The sequence below is a fragment of the Drosophila takahashii genome, chromosome X (genome assembly GCF_030179915.1).
Source record: "Drosophila takahashii strain IR98-3 E-12201 chromosome X, DtakHiC1v2, whole genome shotgun sequence".
NCBI lineage: Eukaryota > Metazoa > Arthropoda > Insecta > Diptera > Drosophilidae > Drosophila > Drosophila takahashii.
Genome location: NC_091683.1, coordinates 20,176,594 through 20,193,421, shown reverse-complemented (window position 1 = coordinate 20,193,421; position 16,828 = coordinate 20,176,594). Strand labels below are relative to the sequence as shown.

The following is a 16,828-nucleotide window of genomic DNA, read 5'->3' as shown; positions in this document are numbered from 1 at the left end:
GGTTATTCCACTACATTGTTTGGCTCATTCATTAGAGCATTCATTGGTGGCTTAGAAAGGGACAAATATATATGCTATTTTTGGGATTTGTTTGGATAAGATGGCATGGTCACTTAAAATTTAGACGTTAAATTTAAACTTTATAATTCAAATAACTTTGACTGGTTAAATCATTAAGGTTGAAGGCTGTAAAATTAATAGTGTGTGTTGCCAAAAAATCAGACACTTTTACCAAGTTTTTAAATTGTTTTGGGCTGTTTAAAGTACATCTGTAATTGTTTTTAATTTTATCATACCCGGCATTAATTTTTAGGAAGGCAATTTTATATAAATTTATAGACGCAGTTATGTCTTTGTATAGAAATATGCGAGTTATTTTTAGTTGGCAACGGAGTAATTAGGCCACTAAAATAATTTTTGTATTGTTCATATTTGTTTATAGCACCTTATTAGACGCAAAAGGTTTGGCAATTCAACCAAAAAAAATCAAATCAATTTTTATTATTGATCCCATTTCACTTCATTTCTAATAAATGAGCAAAATTGTACTTTTTAGATTCAATTTTGCTCATTGCTCATCGGTTCAGGTAGTACCGTATTGAGGCATTTTACAATACTAAAAAAAAAATACCAAAAGTGCCCATCGGTTTTTACAATTTGCTCATTGATTGCTTATTGCAGCCGACATATATCTGTCTTGCTCGCACCTACGTAAAATTGTATATGCTGAGAAAAAATTGCACTAATGAATGACCCGAACAATGTAGTGGAATAACCGCATTAGGAATGAATGCATTGAGATCGTCACATCACTTTTTGGAGCGACTTTCAAACTCAAAACAGAAAATGTGAATTTAAAGCTAACAAAGAATACAAAACACTAATGTTAAACAAAAAATGTAAACGCGGCGCATATAAGTTAACTACAAACATATACTAACCAATATATGTATGTCTATTAGGAGAATATAATTTTCCGAGTTATGAAATGTGATTTTTTTGAAAGATTAAAAAGCTAAAAGGCTTCACTATTTAAATCAACAAGTAGTTTACTTTTAAATTCATACTCTGTTGAATTGATTTATTTTTGATTTTGCTATTCCTTGGACGCCGTTTACATTTAATTTGAGACCTAGAAAGTTAAGCGAAAAATGAGTAGACATAAGAACATAACATACAATTTAATTTTATAAAAAATAAAGCTTACAATTCAATTGTTCGAAATGAAATTTTGCATCTGAAATATTGGAAAAGGCAAACCCAAAAAAATAAACTGAAACAGATATGCTGTAAATTCCTTGTGACAGAAATTGATGAGAGATGAAATGAAAAATTAATGAGTAGGATTAATGGACAGCGGAATTACCGTAACAATGTGTAGATTTCTGTGTAATTTGCATGAGTGTCATTTAGCCATTAAGCGTTTAATAGCGAAAATTTATAATTGAGAAAAAAGCTATTATAAAATTACATGACCAGATTGAACAAAAAAAGATTTACCGGCAGCGAAAATAGAATTTACATGAACGATTTTCGATAGCTAATTTTCTTTTTCGTTGCCAATTGAAATATATATATTGTTGGCCGCGTAGAACACAGATAACTGATATTTGTCTTACACCTAAGATGAACTTTATATTAACACAGCTGGAATTTTAGATTAATTCGATTTAGGGGCTGAATAAAAGTAGTTCTATTTTTTGAAACTAGCAGAGCTCAATTGAATATAAATAAGCCCACATAATTCCTTCAGCCTTTTTCTTTATGCAAATTAAATCAATCTAGATTTAATTCAACAATAAAAAAACATATATTTCATGTTTTCATCTGCATAAATTACAGACCCTTTGCATTAAAGAAACATTAGCCATAGGACACCCAAAAATCCCCTCCACCTCTATTAGAGTTAATTAATTCATAAATTAGCCGATTGCAAAATGTTTTAGTTACGACATAAGTTAATCATGTAAATTATAATTAAATAAACATAACGATATTTATACACATTTGACTATTACATAAGGGAGTAAGTTAAACAAATTTTATTGTTTTGTTGACTCTTTCGTTTGCCTTGTCGAATTTAAATGTAACACAAAGAAAAAACTATTAAATTAAATAATGACACTAGAAATATACTAAAATGGGAGTAGGTGTTCGTAATCATACTAAATGCATACTTAATTAATTCCTTTCCTTGCACATAAAATAAAACTTTAATTATGAAGAATAATACAACTTATAATACAAGAACCCATGTATGCATTTGGACTTCTCGATTAATCTCTGGACTAAGGAGACCTACTCCCCCTTTGGTATGCTACTGTATTTAACATAAGCAAACTATTGTATCTATATATCAAAAAAATATAAATATATATAGCAGCATAAATGAGTATTTATGTATTTATATTTGTATTTGTAAATGTATATTCTACTGCATTCCTAGCACAGTTGTGGAATTGAACAATATTTGAATTTAGAAAAGGAAACAACCAAAAAATATGGGCAAAATTGAAAAGAGAGAAATTTGAATATTCTAGAGTTTAAGCTAAAAATTGAAAAAGGTTTTTTTTGTGCCCAGTAGGGTATTCGCTAGTCGCTAGCTGTCTAGCCTCACAAAAGTTGAAACCAAAAAAACTAGCGAGGAAAAAATGCATAATGATATGTAATCATACGTTTTTTGGATTTTCGGTTATGCAGCAAATAGTTTTATAGCGTAAGATGAAAAGCAGAACTTATTGTATTTGTATATGAATGTATATGTACAATAAAATTTGTTCATTGTGTTAAATAAAATTGATGACTCTGTGTACACAATATTAATTCGATTTTTTATTGGCACGTCAGTGGCTTTCATTTTGTTTTTTTTTTTTGGTAAATAAAATCCAAACGTTACGTGATGCAAATAAATCGTTTTAATCCTTTTATGCAACATTAAATAATGTATTTGTATTTGAGTTTATTAAAGCGAAGCCTATTTACAATAGTTTTAAGTGACATGCTAGGATAAACACAATTACAGCATTAATTTGACACATTATTTGTTTGCTCATTGATTTCAACCCTGCAGGAAACGGAATCAGTTTTGGACTATTAAAATACTAGTTGGGTCAAGAAGGTTAACTAGTTCAAGTTATGTCCATTTCCTTGTAACGAAGTGGTCCATTTTTCATATGCTTGTCGTCGGAAACAACTAGTCAATTTGCTACTAGTTTTGCACTAGTGACTGTTAACCAATTTATAGTTACAGCTGTTAAACTACACTGAAAAAAATATTTTCACGAAAAAACTAAAAATAAATCTCGAAACCAACAAGTGATTGAATTTCACTAGTACTTGACGATGCCAAACTTGATGCTCTCCTAATTTAGTATCCAATCAATAGTCGCGGTCCTTAGAGAATTTCTGATAATTATTATGTAATCAAATACAGTAAATGATAATTAAATTGAATTAAAACAAACTTACTTTTTTTGAGGCAAGTCGCCTTCTCTAGGACTTGAACCCGGGACCTTTGGATTTGTAGACACACTAACTGATTGACCCATACACGCATCACATTTTGTAATGCCCTAACAAGGTTTATGAATTTTAGTGTGACATAATTCAAAAACAGTGATTTTTCACATATATATTGCCTCGGACAGATTAAACAAAGTTTAAAATAAAACTAAAGCATCACCTAGCAAACAAAAAACAAAAAAAAATGTACAGAGACTGGGGATTGAACCGGGGACCTCGAGTGTTTGATTTGTTTAGTGCTAAATTTCCCAAGACATTTACCCTCTAGGCTATATTTTTGGATCATATGTGTTTCATTTGCAACTAGTTAAATTCCAGTTGCCTTTTTAACTAGACCCTAACATGTATTTGTTCTACCAGTTAAATATTTTTAAGGTTTTTTTTGTCAGAAAGGTACCAGTCCGAGACAAGTTTCTTTTTTACTAGTTTTGTATTAATCATTTTTTCGACTAGCTCAAATTTTCTAGACCCTGTGTAGTCCAAATGCATTCAGACAAATTCCGGTTGCTTTATATTAGTTGTATAACTAGTTGTTTTTCAGACTAGTTCGCATTTTTCCTGCAGGGAACTAATTGTTTGTTTATCCAAAGTAAATATTTGGGTGTCAAACTGACAGGTAGAATTTTTTAAAATACATAAGCACATTAAAAAAATATTTAGCACCTTTGGGTATTTTTTATATTTTAAATCTATTTTTGGAAAGCACTTACAAAAAATGACAGAAAAAAGGCCTCTAAAAACAACCAACCACCGGCAAAGTCATCCAAGAACTGAGCTCGAAAAAATAGGCAAGGGAAAGGGACTCTGACTTGGATCTGGAGGAGGATTGTGGTCGGAAAAGGTGCATCATAAATTCGCACAGAATGTGTAAACAGTGACATTATTTAGCTAACCTATTGTCTCGTGTGGGCGGTTTTGTGTGGGCGGTTTTGTGTGTGCGCACATTGGGTAAAAAAAAGTCTTACAAAATATTTATATTTATTCCTTTACTTAATTTGTGAAAATTTGTTTCTGAAGATTTTTATAAAAATATTTAAGATTGGTTGGAAACTAAAAAAAAATTTTATCTAACTTATATGAGGCATTCTCTAAAATAGTTATTTTAAAATGTTAAAATTGTTGTTCTTATTTGGGTTTTTTTAAACGATTGACTCATTTAAAAGTTGTAGATTCCCAAAAAATGTTTGCCCAACAACTTTGCCTAATTATAGGGCGGCAACACCCTGGTCGGTTTTTCGGAGAATGCCTCATATAAAAATAAAATAAATCTTATCAACCTAAAAAATGTTAAAACAAAAAAAACTGTTTTCTATAGTGTAATTTTTTTGGTACTTTCAATAGGTATTTGAGCCCACTGTTTCGCCAACCTGGGCCGTATTGAAATTCGTGCAAATATTGGAAAATTTATGCCAACTTCGAAATAAAAACAAGTGCCCGGCGTTCGGCTCGTTTTACGAGGCAAACAGTGTAACTTGCCGGATTTTATGATGTTTTGTTAACCAAGCAACAGGTTTTCAGGCTTTGCAGGTGGGCCGAACGGAAAATCTCAGGTGGAAAAAGAGGCGATAGAGAAGTGGGTCCAATTTGCGGTGTCCGATGGACCGGCAGATAAACAAGGCAATAAGCGGGACAACGGGCCGCATACGCAATTGCTGCCGTTGCTCTTCATTAGATTGGATTGGCCGAATGAAAGTGTGCGTGAAAGGTCGAGACCCGGGATGCGGGCCTCATTACTTCAAATAGAGCGCTGACCAACCGATTTAATTATGCCGCCGACGCCCGACAGTTGGCCGCCACCGCCATTGCCACCGCCGTCGGTGGATTCCGGTCCGGGATATATTTCAAAACCGGACAACAAACCGGCCAGAGCGTTCAGTCGCCACGCGTCCTCCGTGTGAGCCACACCAGGATCGAAAGTCCAAAGTCCATAGTCCCGGCCGGGAGGATCCGAAAAATGTGCAAGATGATACTACCCAACACGGGCAGCTGGACGCTTTGCGGCGCCGTCCTCCTGTTCGTCCTGCCGCTGATCCCCACGCCGGAGGCACTGCAGCACACGGAGGAGGGTCTCGAGATGCTGTTCCGCGAGCGGTGAGTTGAGCTGCCATTCATTTGACACCGCTCCGGCTAAAATCGGTTGGTATATGAAATCTAAAGGTTCGATGTATTATGGCCGAATAGTAATATTTAACACAAAAATTAATAACAAAACGAACGTTTCTAGTTTCTTTTTGCGAATTTCCATTTTAAATACACTTAGTAATTTTACCAAGAACCATTTTTTAAGAGTTGCCCTTAAATAGTTAGACTTAAATAGTTTTTAAAATTGAGCTGCCTTTCATTTGACACCGCTAAGGCTAAAATCGGTTTGACAGCAGCCGAGTTTCGTGAGGGAAGTTCCGTTACTGATATGAAATCTTGAGGTTCGATGTATTATGGCCGAATAATCATATTCAACACAAAAATGAATAATAAATGAGCATTTCCAGTTTTTTTTTGGCGAATTTTCATTTTAAATAAACTTGGTAATGGTACTAAGAACCCTTTTTTTAAGAGTTGCCCTTAAATAGTTTTTAAAGAGTTCCAAAGTGATAAAAGAAAGTATATAAATTTTTCAGTTCCCAATCGGACTGGGAGAACGTGTGGCACCAGGAGGCGCACTCCCGCTGCCGGGACAAGCTCGTCCGTCAGCTTTACTGGGCCTGCGAGAAGGACATTTACCGACTGACGCGGCGCAACAAAAAGAGGACGGGCAACGACGAGGCCTGGATCAAAAAGAGCTCCACGGACCGTAAGCCTACATCTATTTCTATGTGTATAATGTGGAAAAAAAAAAAACAAAAAAAAGTACTGGAAGAATTTAATTTAACAGAAAAACTATGATAATTTTTTACAGCTGATGGCTCCACCTGGCTGCACGTGAACTATGCCAATATGTTCCTGAGAAGTCGCCGAGCGGATGGTCATGCCCCATCGATCTCGAATGAGTGCTGCACAAAGGCGGGCTGCACTTGGGAGGAGTACGCCGAGTACTGTCCTTCGAACAAACGACGCAATCACTATTGATTCGCCAGCAACGTGGGATCCGCTTAGATATATAAAACCATATAAATATATTCGCTTTTTTTTCGTGGTTGTTGTTGATGTTCTTGTTGTGGTGAAATAAACTCTTAATGAAAAGAAGCCCGTTTTCATTGTTAGCCATCTTGCATATTTGATTTATGAATATCTTTAAAATCCTTTTTTCCCGTTAAACTGCCCAGAGTCTTAAACAACACTGATTGCTTGTAAGTTTGGGTGACAACCCTAGGCTCTGTTCATTAATCGATAGGGAATTGCATTGACTTTGATGTCAGATTAGATGACTAGGCATATTAGGCATATTTGCTGTCCAGTTCGTGTCAAAGAAAATTTTCATTCCCCAATTTCTGGTCTTTACGAATTTGTCGCTCGAGACGAACACTTCGCTCAAACAAAAATAACCCAAAAAAAATTCTTTACACTTTTTAAAAATTATCAAGAGCTAGCTAACTAACAATACATTCCTCTTAATTGAGACCACTAAGGTTTGTACTTTCAGTTAAATAATATTCTTCAAATAAAAATTTTAGTTAAACACTTAATACACTCTAGTCTGCGATGAATGTGAAGGAAGTTGTGCTGTCCTTTAAAATCGATGGTGAAATATAATACGGCGAGTTTAGAAACTAGTCAAAAGAAGGCGAAAAAGACAGTTTAACCAGTCGCAAGGATCACGAAGGACAACCGGGGCATCAGTCGGGGATATATCGCAACCATAAGGACAGACGTTACGCGTAAATCGGAGAAATGCCATAATCGGTGGGTAGTTGTGCGGTAAATGTTAATTCTTCTTTTACCAACCTATATGCTTTATTCAGACACAATTTAAGTGAACAAATCTCCAAGAGATGACGGATGCGGCTCGAGTTAAATAGCAAAAGAAGAAAATGATAAGGATATAAGGATCCCTTCTTCGTCCGACTCATCTACCTGGAACTCATTCTTCTCTTCTTGGAATTTATGAGGTTTGCGGAGCTCTTGCCCTGGGTGTTATTTGTGTTGTTGCCATCCTCCAGATCGCGCGGAGTTACTGAATCCGAATCCTGCGGGGTAAGGTGATACGGACATGACTCTGTCCGAAGTTGGAGTCCCGTTTTGGGATGCAAAGTCATTCTGTCCTTAATCGGTTCCTTCAGCCGGGTAGAAGCTTCACCGGTCACCGGATGGTGCATCATCAATGTGATGCATCCTACGGTGACCACCCGGGCAGCTTCTACCAGTCTCAAGGACCGATCAAAGACAAGACGACTCTGCGTCCCGAAACGGGACTCCAACTTCGGGCAGGGTCATGTCTGTATCACTTCACCGCAGAGGATTCGGATCCATTACGTCCACGCAGTCTGGAGGATGGCGACAAAACAAATTACACAGGACAGGAGCTCCACAAACTTTCATAAATTCCAAGAGGAGGAAGATGAGGCCCATGTAGGTGGGTCCAACGATAAGGACGATGAACCCAGATGCTACATCTCCAAGACCAAGAGGGTTCACCAAACGGGGTCTTCAGATCGAAGCTCAAACTAAATACTAAATATCCGCTGTATACGAAATTGTAATAAACATAATGCATTTGCCAGTCTACATCGATAATTATCAGAAAAAAACTTAAAAAAAAATAAAAAATGTATATATTTTGAAATTTTGAAGTTATACACTTTTTTTAATGATTTATCGAAACATAATAATTTTTTCGAAAAAGTATTAACATAATAGGTCTGTACGAACTTCCATTAGTTGCCATGAACGACCTGGAAAAAATTGTTAAAGCTTTGTTGTTTTGAAACTCCAAACATAATATTATCCGAAATACTTCGCTTTTTTATTTTATAAAACTCTATGCTGAATTTTTCTTAACAACTTCATGTTGCATAGTTTTAATTAACTGAAAACGAGTTGCCATTTACATACCTATTTTCGTGGTTGTTGTTGATGTTCTTGTTGTTGTGAAATAAACTCTTATTGAAAATAAAAAGGTTTTGGTTAAAAAAACTTTACTAAGTTCAACTACATATTATATATTAGGCATTTAAAGAATCTACAAACAATTTTTATACATGCCTTTTGCTATCTTAGCCTAGAAAATTACAAGAATATCAAGATGCTGAGAAAATTATAAATCTTAAATTGTCCATCGGTAATGTACGGAACTTACATTTTTTACAATTTATCAATGTCCTCTTTGAATCCATTAACATGATTAACATGATATCACTTCACAAATAATAATATCGGTATACAACATACTAATATGGTTTTGCTTGTAATACAACTATTATAACAATTCTTTGAAAATTGAATATAAAATTGATAATAATCGAATATCTCATTTTTTAATGTGTTTACCCTATTTAATAATGCAACGTTATACAACTCCTGCTATACACATAGATCTTGTTTTATGTACGTAAATTAAAGTTTTTTTAATATCATAAAATGATAACTTTAACATTATTGAACAGAGATAGAGTACAGGAAAGTTTTAAATATTTCTCAAAATTTTTATTTAAAAGTCAACTAATTTAATATTTTTATATAAATATTAACCTAAGAAAAAAATTGTGTTTTCATAAGAATTTTTAATAGAAAATGTAACAATTTTTAAAATTAAAAGACTGTAAGCAACGCTTCAAATTTACCAAGTGTCAAAGAGCATTTAAGTTTCCAAAAAAAAATGTCTGCATGTTTAAAATGCAAACTCCATTGTAAACCAAGCACATTCAAATTTTAAGCCTTCTTTAAAACGTCTTAGTTTAGAACTTTTTATTTTAGGGCAGTACAAATCCTCTAGGGCAATATCACTTAGTCATCCTGATCCTTCTTGTCCTCCACATTGTTCTCCTTCCGGCTTTTGGCTGGACCCTCGGGTGCTTTTCTTGGCCTCTTCGAGGCCTGTCCCTTTTCGTAATGAGAGTCGAGCATCTCGAGCAGCGTCAACTGGCGGCCACCGGATCCTCCTGTTTTCGTGGTGCTGCTGCTGCTGAGCTCCTCGCTGTTTTTCGCCTCCAAACTGGCGGCCTCCATCATGGCATTGGCCTCCTCGTCATCGGACAGCATGAGAATGGCCTGTTCCGGCGAGGAATCGGAATTATCCAGCGATGATTGCGCGGGAAAGAGATCGGGACTTTGCTGCGTAATGGTGTCTTTTTTTTTGGTGATTTCCGGCGACGTTTTCGCTGATTTCGAGGGCTTTGCTTCCGCTTCTCCTGAGCCGCTCGCCTTAGATGTTCCCGCCTCTGCGGATGGAGCCTCTTCTTTGAGCTTCTTCTTCAGTTCCTCCCTAATAAATTCGTATAGATTTAGATTTTTGGAGCCCTTCTCTTTGACCAGCCTACTGAAGGATCTTAATACCCTCCAAAGCTGCTGCACCGTAGTGCCTTCGCTGCGAAAGAACAGCCACATGTCATGGAAATCATCTCTGAACTCGGTATTACCGAAGGTATAGTAGGCCAAAGGTCTGCCCAATTGAGCGCAGACCATCAGCTGCAGCAGGGCCTTGAGGTAGGGATCTCCGCCGAAGGCTCCGCAGCCCCAATTCCCGGTAGCCACTCCCGGCGGCGGCGTGATCATCCAGTGGACAAATCCGATATACGCCTTGTTCAGCTCCCGCTCCATAAGATCCTCGCGATACTGATGCTGCGATTGGGCAAAATGCAGGGCATCGATGGCCACAATGGCCGTTTGCCGCCGATGCGAGCTGTCCCGCGGTGTGGAATCCTCACAGTTGCCGGACCACTCGAAACTGCCGGCATATCCCGTATAGTTGCTATACCGCTCGGCGCCCAGCATGACCAGCGACTCGAACGGGCGCAGACTCTCCGTGAACAGCTTGCCAACGAGCAGCTCCGGACAGATGACGAAGCGGATCTCCTCCTGAACGCAGCCATGGCCCAGAACACCGCCGCCCAGATACTTGTTGGCAAAGTCCACCTGCAGCAGGCCGACGCCCTCGTCCTCGATCGTTCCCTCGGCGTCCACATGCAGCGGCACATCGCCCAGCGGCGCCGCACTCTGCGCCCAGTCGACCTGATGTTCCGGCAGGCCGCTGCGTCGCGTGAAGGTCACCACGCCGGTGGGCACATTGCTGGCACCGCGCTCCGTGGGACACACGCGCCGAAAGTAGTGCATGATGCACTTGAGCTTCTCCAGCACGGCGGGACCCGTGGATTGATAGAGTCTGTGGGGGATTAAGCCATATAAATGTATCTCTATTTATCTCTATGCCAAAGTTACCTGTTAAAGTTGATATCCGGAAAGCTGCTGTACTCGGACTTCCTCTTCAGCGTGTTGCGCCGCGGGAAGGTGCAGAGGAAGGCGTTGGCCAGCAGGCAGGCGATCTGCTGCTGACTCAGGCTCAGCGAGGCGTTCTTGTGCTGCTTGAGCAGCGGCACCGGCGCTTGGATCAAGTCCGGCAGTCGCAAAGCCAGGCGAATGATGCGCGGCAGCAGGTCCTCGAAGAAGACCCGCGACTCGCTCTCGTCCAGCTCCTCGTCGAGCAGCTGATGGAGCGCCCGGAAGTGCCACTGGTCGCGGTATGTCGTGTTATACGACAGAATGGCCGCCTGCAGCTCCTCGCTCGTTTCGATGGGCTGCAGCAGAGCCCGCTCGATCATGCCCCACCGCGAATCGATGGTGGTGCTGCCATCGGGATTCTCCCGCGGGTATTTCGACTCTGGCGCGCACGGCAGACGCACATGCTCCGAGTCCCACTTGCCCGGCGATTTGTGCGGCCGCGGTGGCGTCTCCCGGATGGGCAGTTGGTACATAACCCGGTGCAGATTGCCAGCGGCGACGGCCGGCAGCGTTTCCAGTTCGAAGGGTCGGAGGTGACGACGTATGGCCTCCATGGGCAGGCCACGCCAGGATTCGGTTGCCGGCTGCTCCTCCTCCGTTTCCATTTCGGAAATCCCGCCATCCGGCGGCTGTTGTTGTTGCGACATTGCGGCGGATGCGGATCCTAACCAAGCAGTCGCGCCCAGCCGGTTGGTCAGGACGGACGATGCACTTGCTCCGCGGCAATGAGCCGAAAATTGGTAGATCCTCTGGAATATCCTGGAATATCTTATGTTGTCCGTATTTCGATATCAGGTGGTCCACTTTGATAGGCTAATCGATATCAGGTGGTCCTCCGACTAGAGGTGGCCAAACATCGATAACATTTGTTTGGGTGTGTGTCTTTGCTGGCCTAGCGGTGGCAACCTCCTCAGCGAGAAGAAGAAGCATTTAACTTATTTTCCGTATTTTAATTTCATATGAAGCTTTTATAAATGCTTAATTTAACAAGTAAAATAAATAAATTTAATATTTCCTAAACTATGTTAAAATTCCATAGAAAAAATCCGCAAGCGGTTGCTTGAAACTAAAATCATGTCTAAAATATACAGGGGAACTTGGTGGTTAATAAAACAAAATAGTAGCTTGGTTCTTTTTTCGATATAAATGCTTACTACCCAAGCCGAATAAATAAATTCAAATTTGGCGGTCCAAAGTGGGCCCATCTCCAGTTGGTATTTTCACCACACTATCGGTATCGTATTTAAATACCAAATATAGTGAGTACCAAACCTTGAGTGCGTTGCAATGCGAATTGCGAAAAAACCGGGCTGCAAAAACAACAACAACTACAAGTAAACAGAAAACAACAACAATCGGCGCACAAATTATCAACTATTTTCCCTATTTTTTTTTAAAGTGCGATAGTTCAACGAAAAAGCGCCAAAGAAAGTGTTGAGATTTACGAAATATAAAAGCGGAAATTGAAAAAAGTGCACTTACCTAGAAAACAAAGTTGAATACGGCCAAAATCGGTTAATTAGTAGTAAAATATAAATAAACAAAGGTAAGAAACAATATGAAAATAGTGGCCAACTATTTGTTTAATAGTTTGCAATGTAGTCACAGAATTTCATATTTGGTCTTTTTTTTGTTGACGTCAGTGGCAAAATCGCGGTTTCTTTATTTTTAACCCCTATTATGGCGCTCCCACTCGCACTTATGCGACTGTAGCATTGTGCTTCTCTTTCTTTTAAGCTTACGTGTTGAAAAGAAGAAGAAAGACCGCTGCATACACGTGCAAAAATTCTGAGAGCAAAAGAGAGAGAGGGAATAAAACAAAAGAGAGGGAGCGCTTTTGTTTGTTTTGAAAGCGCCGCAAAAACAATATAAAAAAGGTCATAAAAACACACACACACAACCAAACAAGAAAAGAAAAAGCAAATTCGCAGCTAGCTAAAAACCAAAATAAATATAATTTATTAAATGTACTTTTGCTAAAGTTCAACACACCTTTATCTCTCCGCGAAATTTCTGTCGCCCCATCTCTTTCGCTCCTCTTTGCGGAGGCGTAAACAAACAAAAAAGCCTCAAAAGGGGAGCCACAAAATAGAAAACAAAAAATAATTATCAGAAGAATTCCACAACAACAAAATCTCTCCTTCTTCTATTTTTCTTTTTTTCGTGTTTGTGTTTAGCCTTCAAATTTGCTTAGATTTCGCCTTGACCATAACCTAGAAATATACGAAAAAAGTACTGTGAACTCTCCCTAAGTAGTGATCAAGTTTTATGTTTCAGTTTTAATTTCATAAATCTTTATTTCTTTATTAAATATTTAAAACTAAAAATATTCCATAGAATTGTTTAAAAAGTAAAGAACAAAATATGTTGGTGGCCCACTGTAATTAGATTATTTGAATCTCCACTGTACATGTAGCGCTGTCTCTTTTCTAATTTGCGTCAGCGAAAAAGAGATGGAATGAGCGGGGGAGGCGTTGAGGGAGTGGCAAAAAAACAAGCAACAACAAAATTGCACAGAGCCAAATAATCGCATAGAAAAAGCGGGCAATGAAAAACGCCCAAAAAAACGCCAAATGTTAGTAAACTTATTCAAGGTCACCTCAAAAGCATGAACTAATACTAATCAACAGCTGGAAGAAGAAGACTGCAGTTCTATGAGTCAATTTCGAATTTTGAAGAAAACAAAAAGAGGCAAAAATCAATTCCGACATTTAATTAATTTGTGAAAAGTGCAGTCTTTTATACATATGTACAAATATACTTCTTCTTAATTTATAATACTGTTTGAAGTTATTTCTAATCATAATTTATATTTATTTTTCTGTAATTTTAAAACCATAAATTAAAATATATAATAAGAATGATCATTAGGTTGTTTTTACCAAGTGATCACTGTTCATTTTGAGCGAAAAAATTAAATGTGTAGGTAAAGCAGTGGGTTATATCATGTGATCTACAATTGTTTGAAATGTATGGGGTTAAAAGCTAAAGTGACGTGACAACATCTAAAAAGGGATCTAGAAATGTTTTATAAAAGGGTATATTGTATTCGTGCAAAAGTATGGTACAGGTAGAAGGAAAGTTGTAAATGCAATTTGGTTGTTATAAATAATACCTATCGAAATGTAGAAGACATTTTTAAAATCAGAGCACTCATTAGAAAGTTACGAACAAATAATTAAATTCAAGCAGTGGCATTACTGCCTGAATATCTCCATCTCTCTCGCACTTCCTTTGGCTGAGTAACGGGTATCTGATAGTCGAGGTACTTGACTACTTTTTAATTTACTTTCTTCAATTTCAAGTTATGAAATTCCTTTTTTTTTTGTTTTTTGCCCTCATGGTTGTTTTTAGCTTTTTCAATTGTATGCAATAATAATAAAAACAAAAAAACTGAAATGATAAATGAAATTGTTGTTGCTTTTGTCAACGCGACTTGGCTCACGTTGGCAAAACAAAGTGCAAAACAAAGAAGAGGATGATGAACGAGAAGAAGAGGAAGATAAAGTGGAGAAAACCTTGCAGTTACAGTGTGGATTGGATATGTGCAACAATACATAACGGAAATGGGAATACTATAAATCATCTTCCATTCCAAAATGTTGTACTATTTTATATATTATACTATTTTTTTAAGCATTGACTTTTTATTTTCTCTCTAATATTTTTTTTTAATTTATATTAATTAATGTATGATTTTTTATCTTAAACCAAACTTTGGTTTGTCAATAAATAAATATGTATGTAGATTCAAAACTAGAAAACAATTTATACAAAATAAATGTAAAATTTAGAATAAGTAGTGAGCTGTAATTTTTTCCTGAAAACTACCCTTTAAAATTATATAATTTTTGCATTCTCACCTATTGCAAACGCCAATATATAATGTTTATTGCATACAAGCGAAAACAATTAGAGGGGGAGGCAAATAGATAGCTAGAAAGAGAGGGCAGACCACACGTGTTGCTAAGGAGGGTCGCTCAACTTTATCGCCCATCTCCCTCCCCTTTCGAGTACCTTTGAAGCCCCAAGTTTTTCATATGTATTTTGCCAGAAAAAAATATTCGAACACTCGCGCAAACAAAATAAAACGAAAAACAGAGTGCAAAAAAAATAATTCGCATGCGCGGATGACCTTGAAAATTCTATAAGACGCGAAAAGCGAGACTGCGACGCCTGCAATGCGAAATGAGCAAGAAAAAATTGTACAAAAAAAAATCACGAACAAGAGCAAATTTCTTCTTCAAGAACAAAAACAAATAAAGACTGCGATTTTGCTTGTTTAATGGGAAAAATTCGAAAAAGAAACACAAACAAAGTATGATACATAAAGCAACCTGTAATTACTAATTACATATGCACATAGGAAAAAAATATACAAAATATTTACCTTACAAAAATGTAGGTACGAATTTAAAATATTAATTCCAAAAAATTAAAGGTATAGAATAAACTCAATAAATATTCGCTTAAAATAAATTAATAAATACAAAAAATAATAAATGTATGTATTTTAAGTAGAATATTAAAATTTCCCTTGGAAGAGTAAAAGAGAGAGTGCTATGCTACCTGTCACAACACACAAAATGTTAATTTATTTACCGTTAGTTGCGAATGCAAAATGGCCCGCACATATGGATTTATGTTTCTGAATATTATTGTTTTTATTTATTTTTTCTTATTTTTGGCAATGTTCACGCCCCCATCAGCACAAAAAAAAAAGAGAAATCGTTTTTACCTATTTTGTTTTTTTGCACGTTTTCAAAATAAAGCAAAAACAAGCAGGCAAAAATATACAATAAATAAAAAACAGTGGATAAATGTGCGAGAAGCAGCAACAAAAACAAAATATTAAAAATAAAAAACAAAAGGTGATGGCCAGTTAAGAAGGCCTTAACCCCAATAAATGTGTAAAAACAATTAAAAGGCAACCAAACAACAAAAAGCTTGGGCCAATTTTTGAAGCAATAGCAACAACATCAAAACAAAAGCATTGCAATTAAAATCAAACAAAAAAAATATATCAAAAATTATTTATTTATTGCCATTTTGTGGGTGGTGAAAGTGAAAATATTTAACTCAAGATTCACGACAGATGGAGCCACTCAAAGTATGTACATATATTGAACGACAAAGAAAATAGGACCGCTAAAAATTCAATTTAAAATGAATGACTAAAAAATCGCTGAAAAATATTTTTAATATTTTTCATATATTAAAATTAACATTTATTGACAAACCAAAAAACCAGAAATATATTAACCAATTAAGTAGCTAACAAACGAACAACCTACACTTTTAAGAATTAAAACAAGTTCATTTACAATTATTGCATAACGAACTGAAAAGCCTTGGGACACACAAAAATAAAAAAATACAATAAAAATAAGTCAAAAATAAACAATCGAAAGTACAACAAAAAAAGGTACAAATAAAGCAAATTGTTTTTTTTTTCAGGCAAGCAATTACAATTATTTCCACATTAAGAGTCATTTGGTTGCTGCAAAAATAAATTTGTTTTTAATTTGGCGAGCATAGGGCTATCGCGCCATCTCTTTCCCGCCTTTTGAGAACACCTTCCGATGTTTGTCTTTGTTCGAATTTGGTCATATATCTTTGTGCAAATACCTTTATGTGTTCCCCAGGAAGTAGATAATAATGTATGTCGACCCGATAAATGGCCAAATATACAAATACTTTACTCTGTGCGCGTGTTTTTTATGTTCAAAGCTTTTAATTCGATTATTTGAATTTCCTATGATATTGTTTTTTTATAAAACTATGATTTTTAAGTTTGATTTAAAAGTTAGACTAAGAACTGGATGTGGTTGAGGTTAAAACACTTTGAGTGAACTTTCGATGAGCTCCACGCTTCGATTCTTAAAAATAGCTGAAAAACAGTGTTTTTAAATATCTTCAAATATATTGACTTAAT

At 36.7% G+C, this 16,828-nt stretch overlaps 3 protein-coding genes and 1 long non-coding RNA gene across 6 annotated transcripts in view; 3 read left to right on the top strand and 1 right to left on the bottom strand.

Moving 5' to 3' along the window:
* Positions 1-5,395: 5,395 nt before the first annotated feature.
* On the top strand, positions 5,396-6,705 carry Ilp7 (Insulin-like peptide 7). The gene is made up of 3 exons (XM_017138079.3): positions 5,396-5,613; positions 6,141-6,313; positions 6,419-6,705. The coding sequence occupies exons 1-3, from the start codon at positions 5,477-5,479 to the stop codon at positions 6,586-6,588; spliced, it is 480 nt and encodes a 159-aa protein (XP_016993568.2). The 5' UTR covers positions 5,396-5,476; the 3' UTR covers positions 6,589-6,705.
* A 205-nt stretch (positions 6,706-6,910) lies between these two features.
* On the top strand, positions 6,911-8,192 carry LOC138913809 (uncharacterized). Of its 2 annotated transcripts, none has more exons than XR_011419651.1 (3): positions 6,911-7,088; positions 7,134-7,362; positions 7,422-8,192. It is a non-coding gene; the product is annotated as an uncharacterized lncRNA (long non-coding RNA). The 2 variants fall into 2 exon arrangements; XR_011419650.1 differs by having other exon boundaries at positions 6,916-7,088; positions 7,156-7,362; positions 7,422-8,187.
* Positions 8,193-8,234: 42 nt separating this feature from the next.
* On the bottom strand, positions 8,235-11,766 carry Parg (Poly(ADP-ribose) glycohydrolase). Its single transcript, XM_017138093.3, has 2 exons — positions 10,834-11,766; positions 8,235-10,777 (listed from the first exon to the last, which is right to left on the bottom strand). Exons 1-2 carry the CDS (start codon positions 11,538-11,540, stop codon positions 9,403-9,405), a joined length of 2,082 nt encoding a protein of 693 aa, XP_016993582.2. The 5' UTR covers positions 11,541-11,766; the 3' UTR covers positions 8,235-9,402.
* A 464-nt stretch (positions 11,767-12,230) lies between these two features.
* Mnt overlaps positions 12,231-16,828 on the top strand; it is a 42,644-nt gene continuing 38,046 nt past the window's right edge. Inside the window, exon 1 of one of the 2 annotated variants that reach the window (XM_070218642.1) lies at positions 12,231-12,439. The gene's annotated coding sequence lies outside the window, so the exon portion shown is untranslated. Of the gene's footprint in view, positions 12,440-15,904; positions 16,004-16,828 lie in introns of those variants that run through there. The other variant, XM_070218643.1, reaches the window with a different exon arrangement.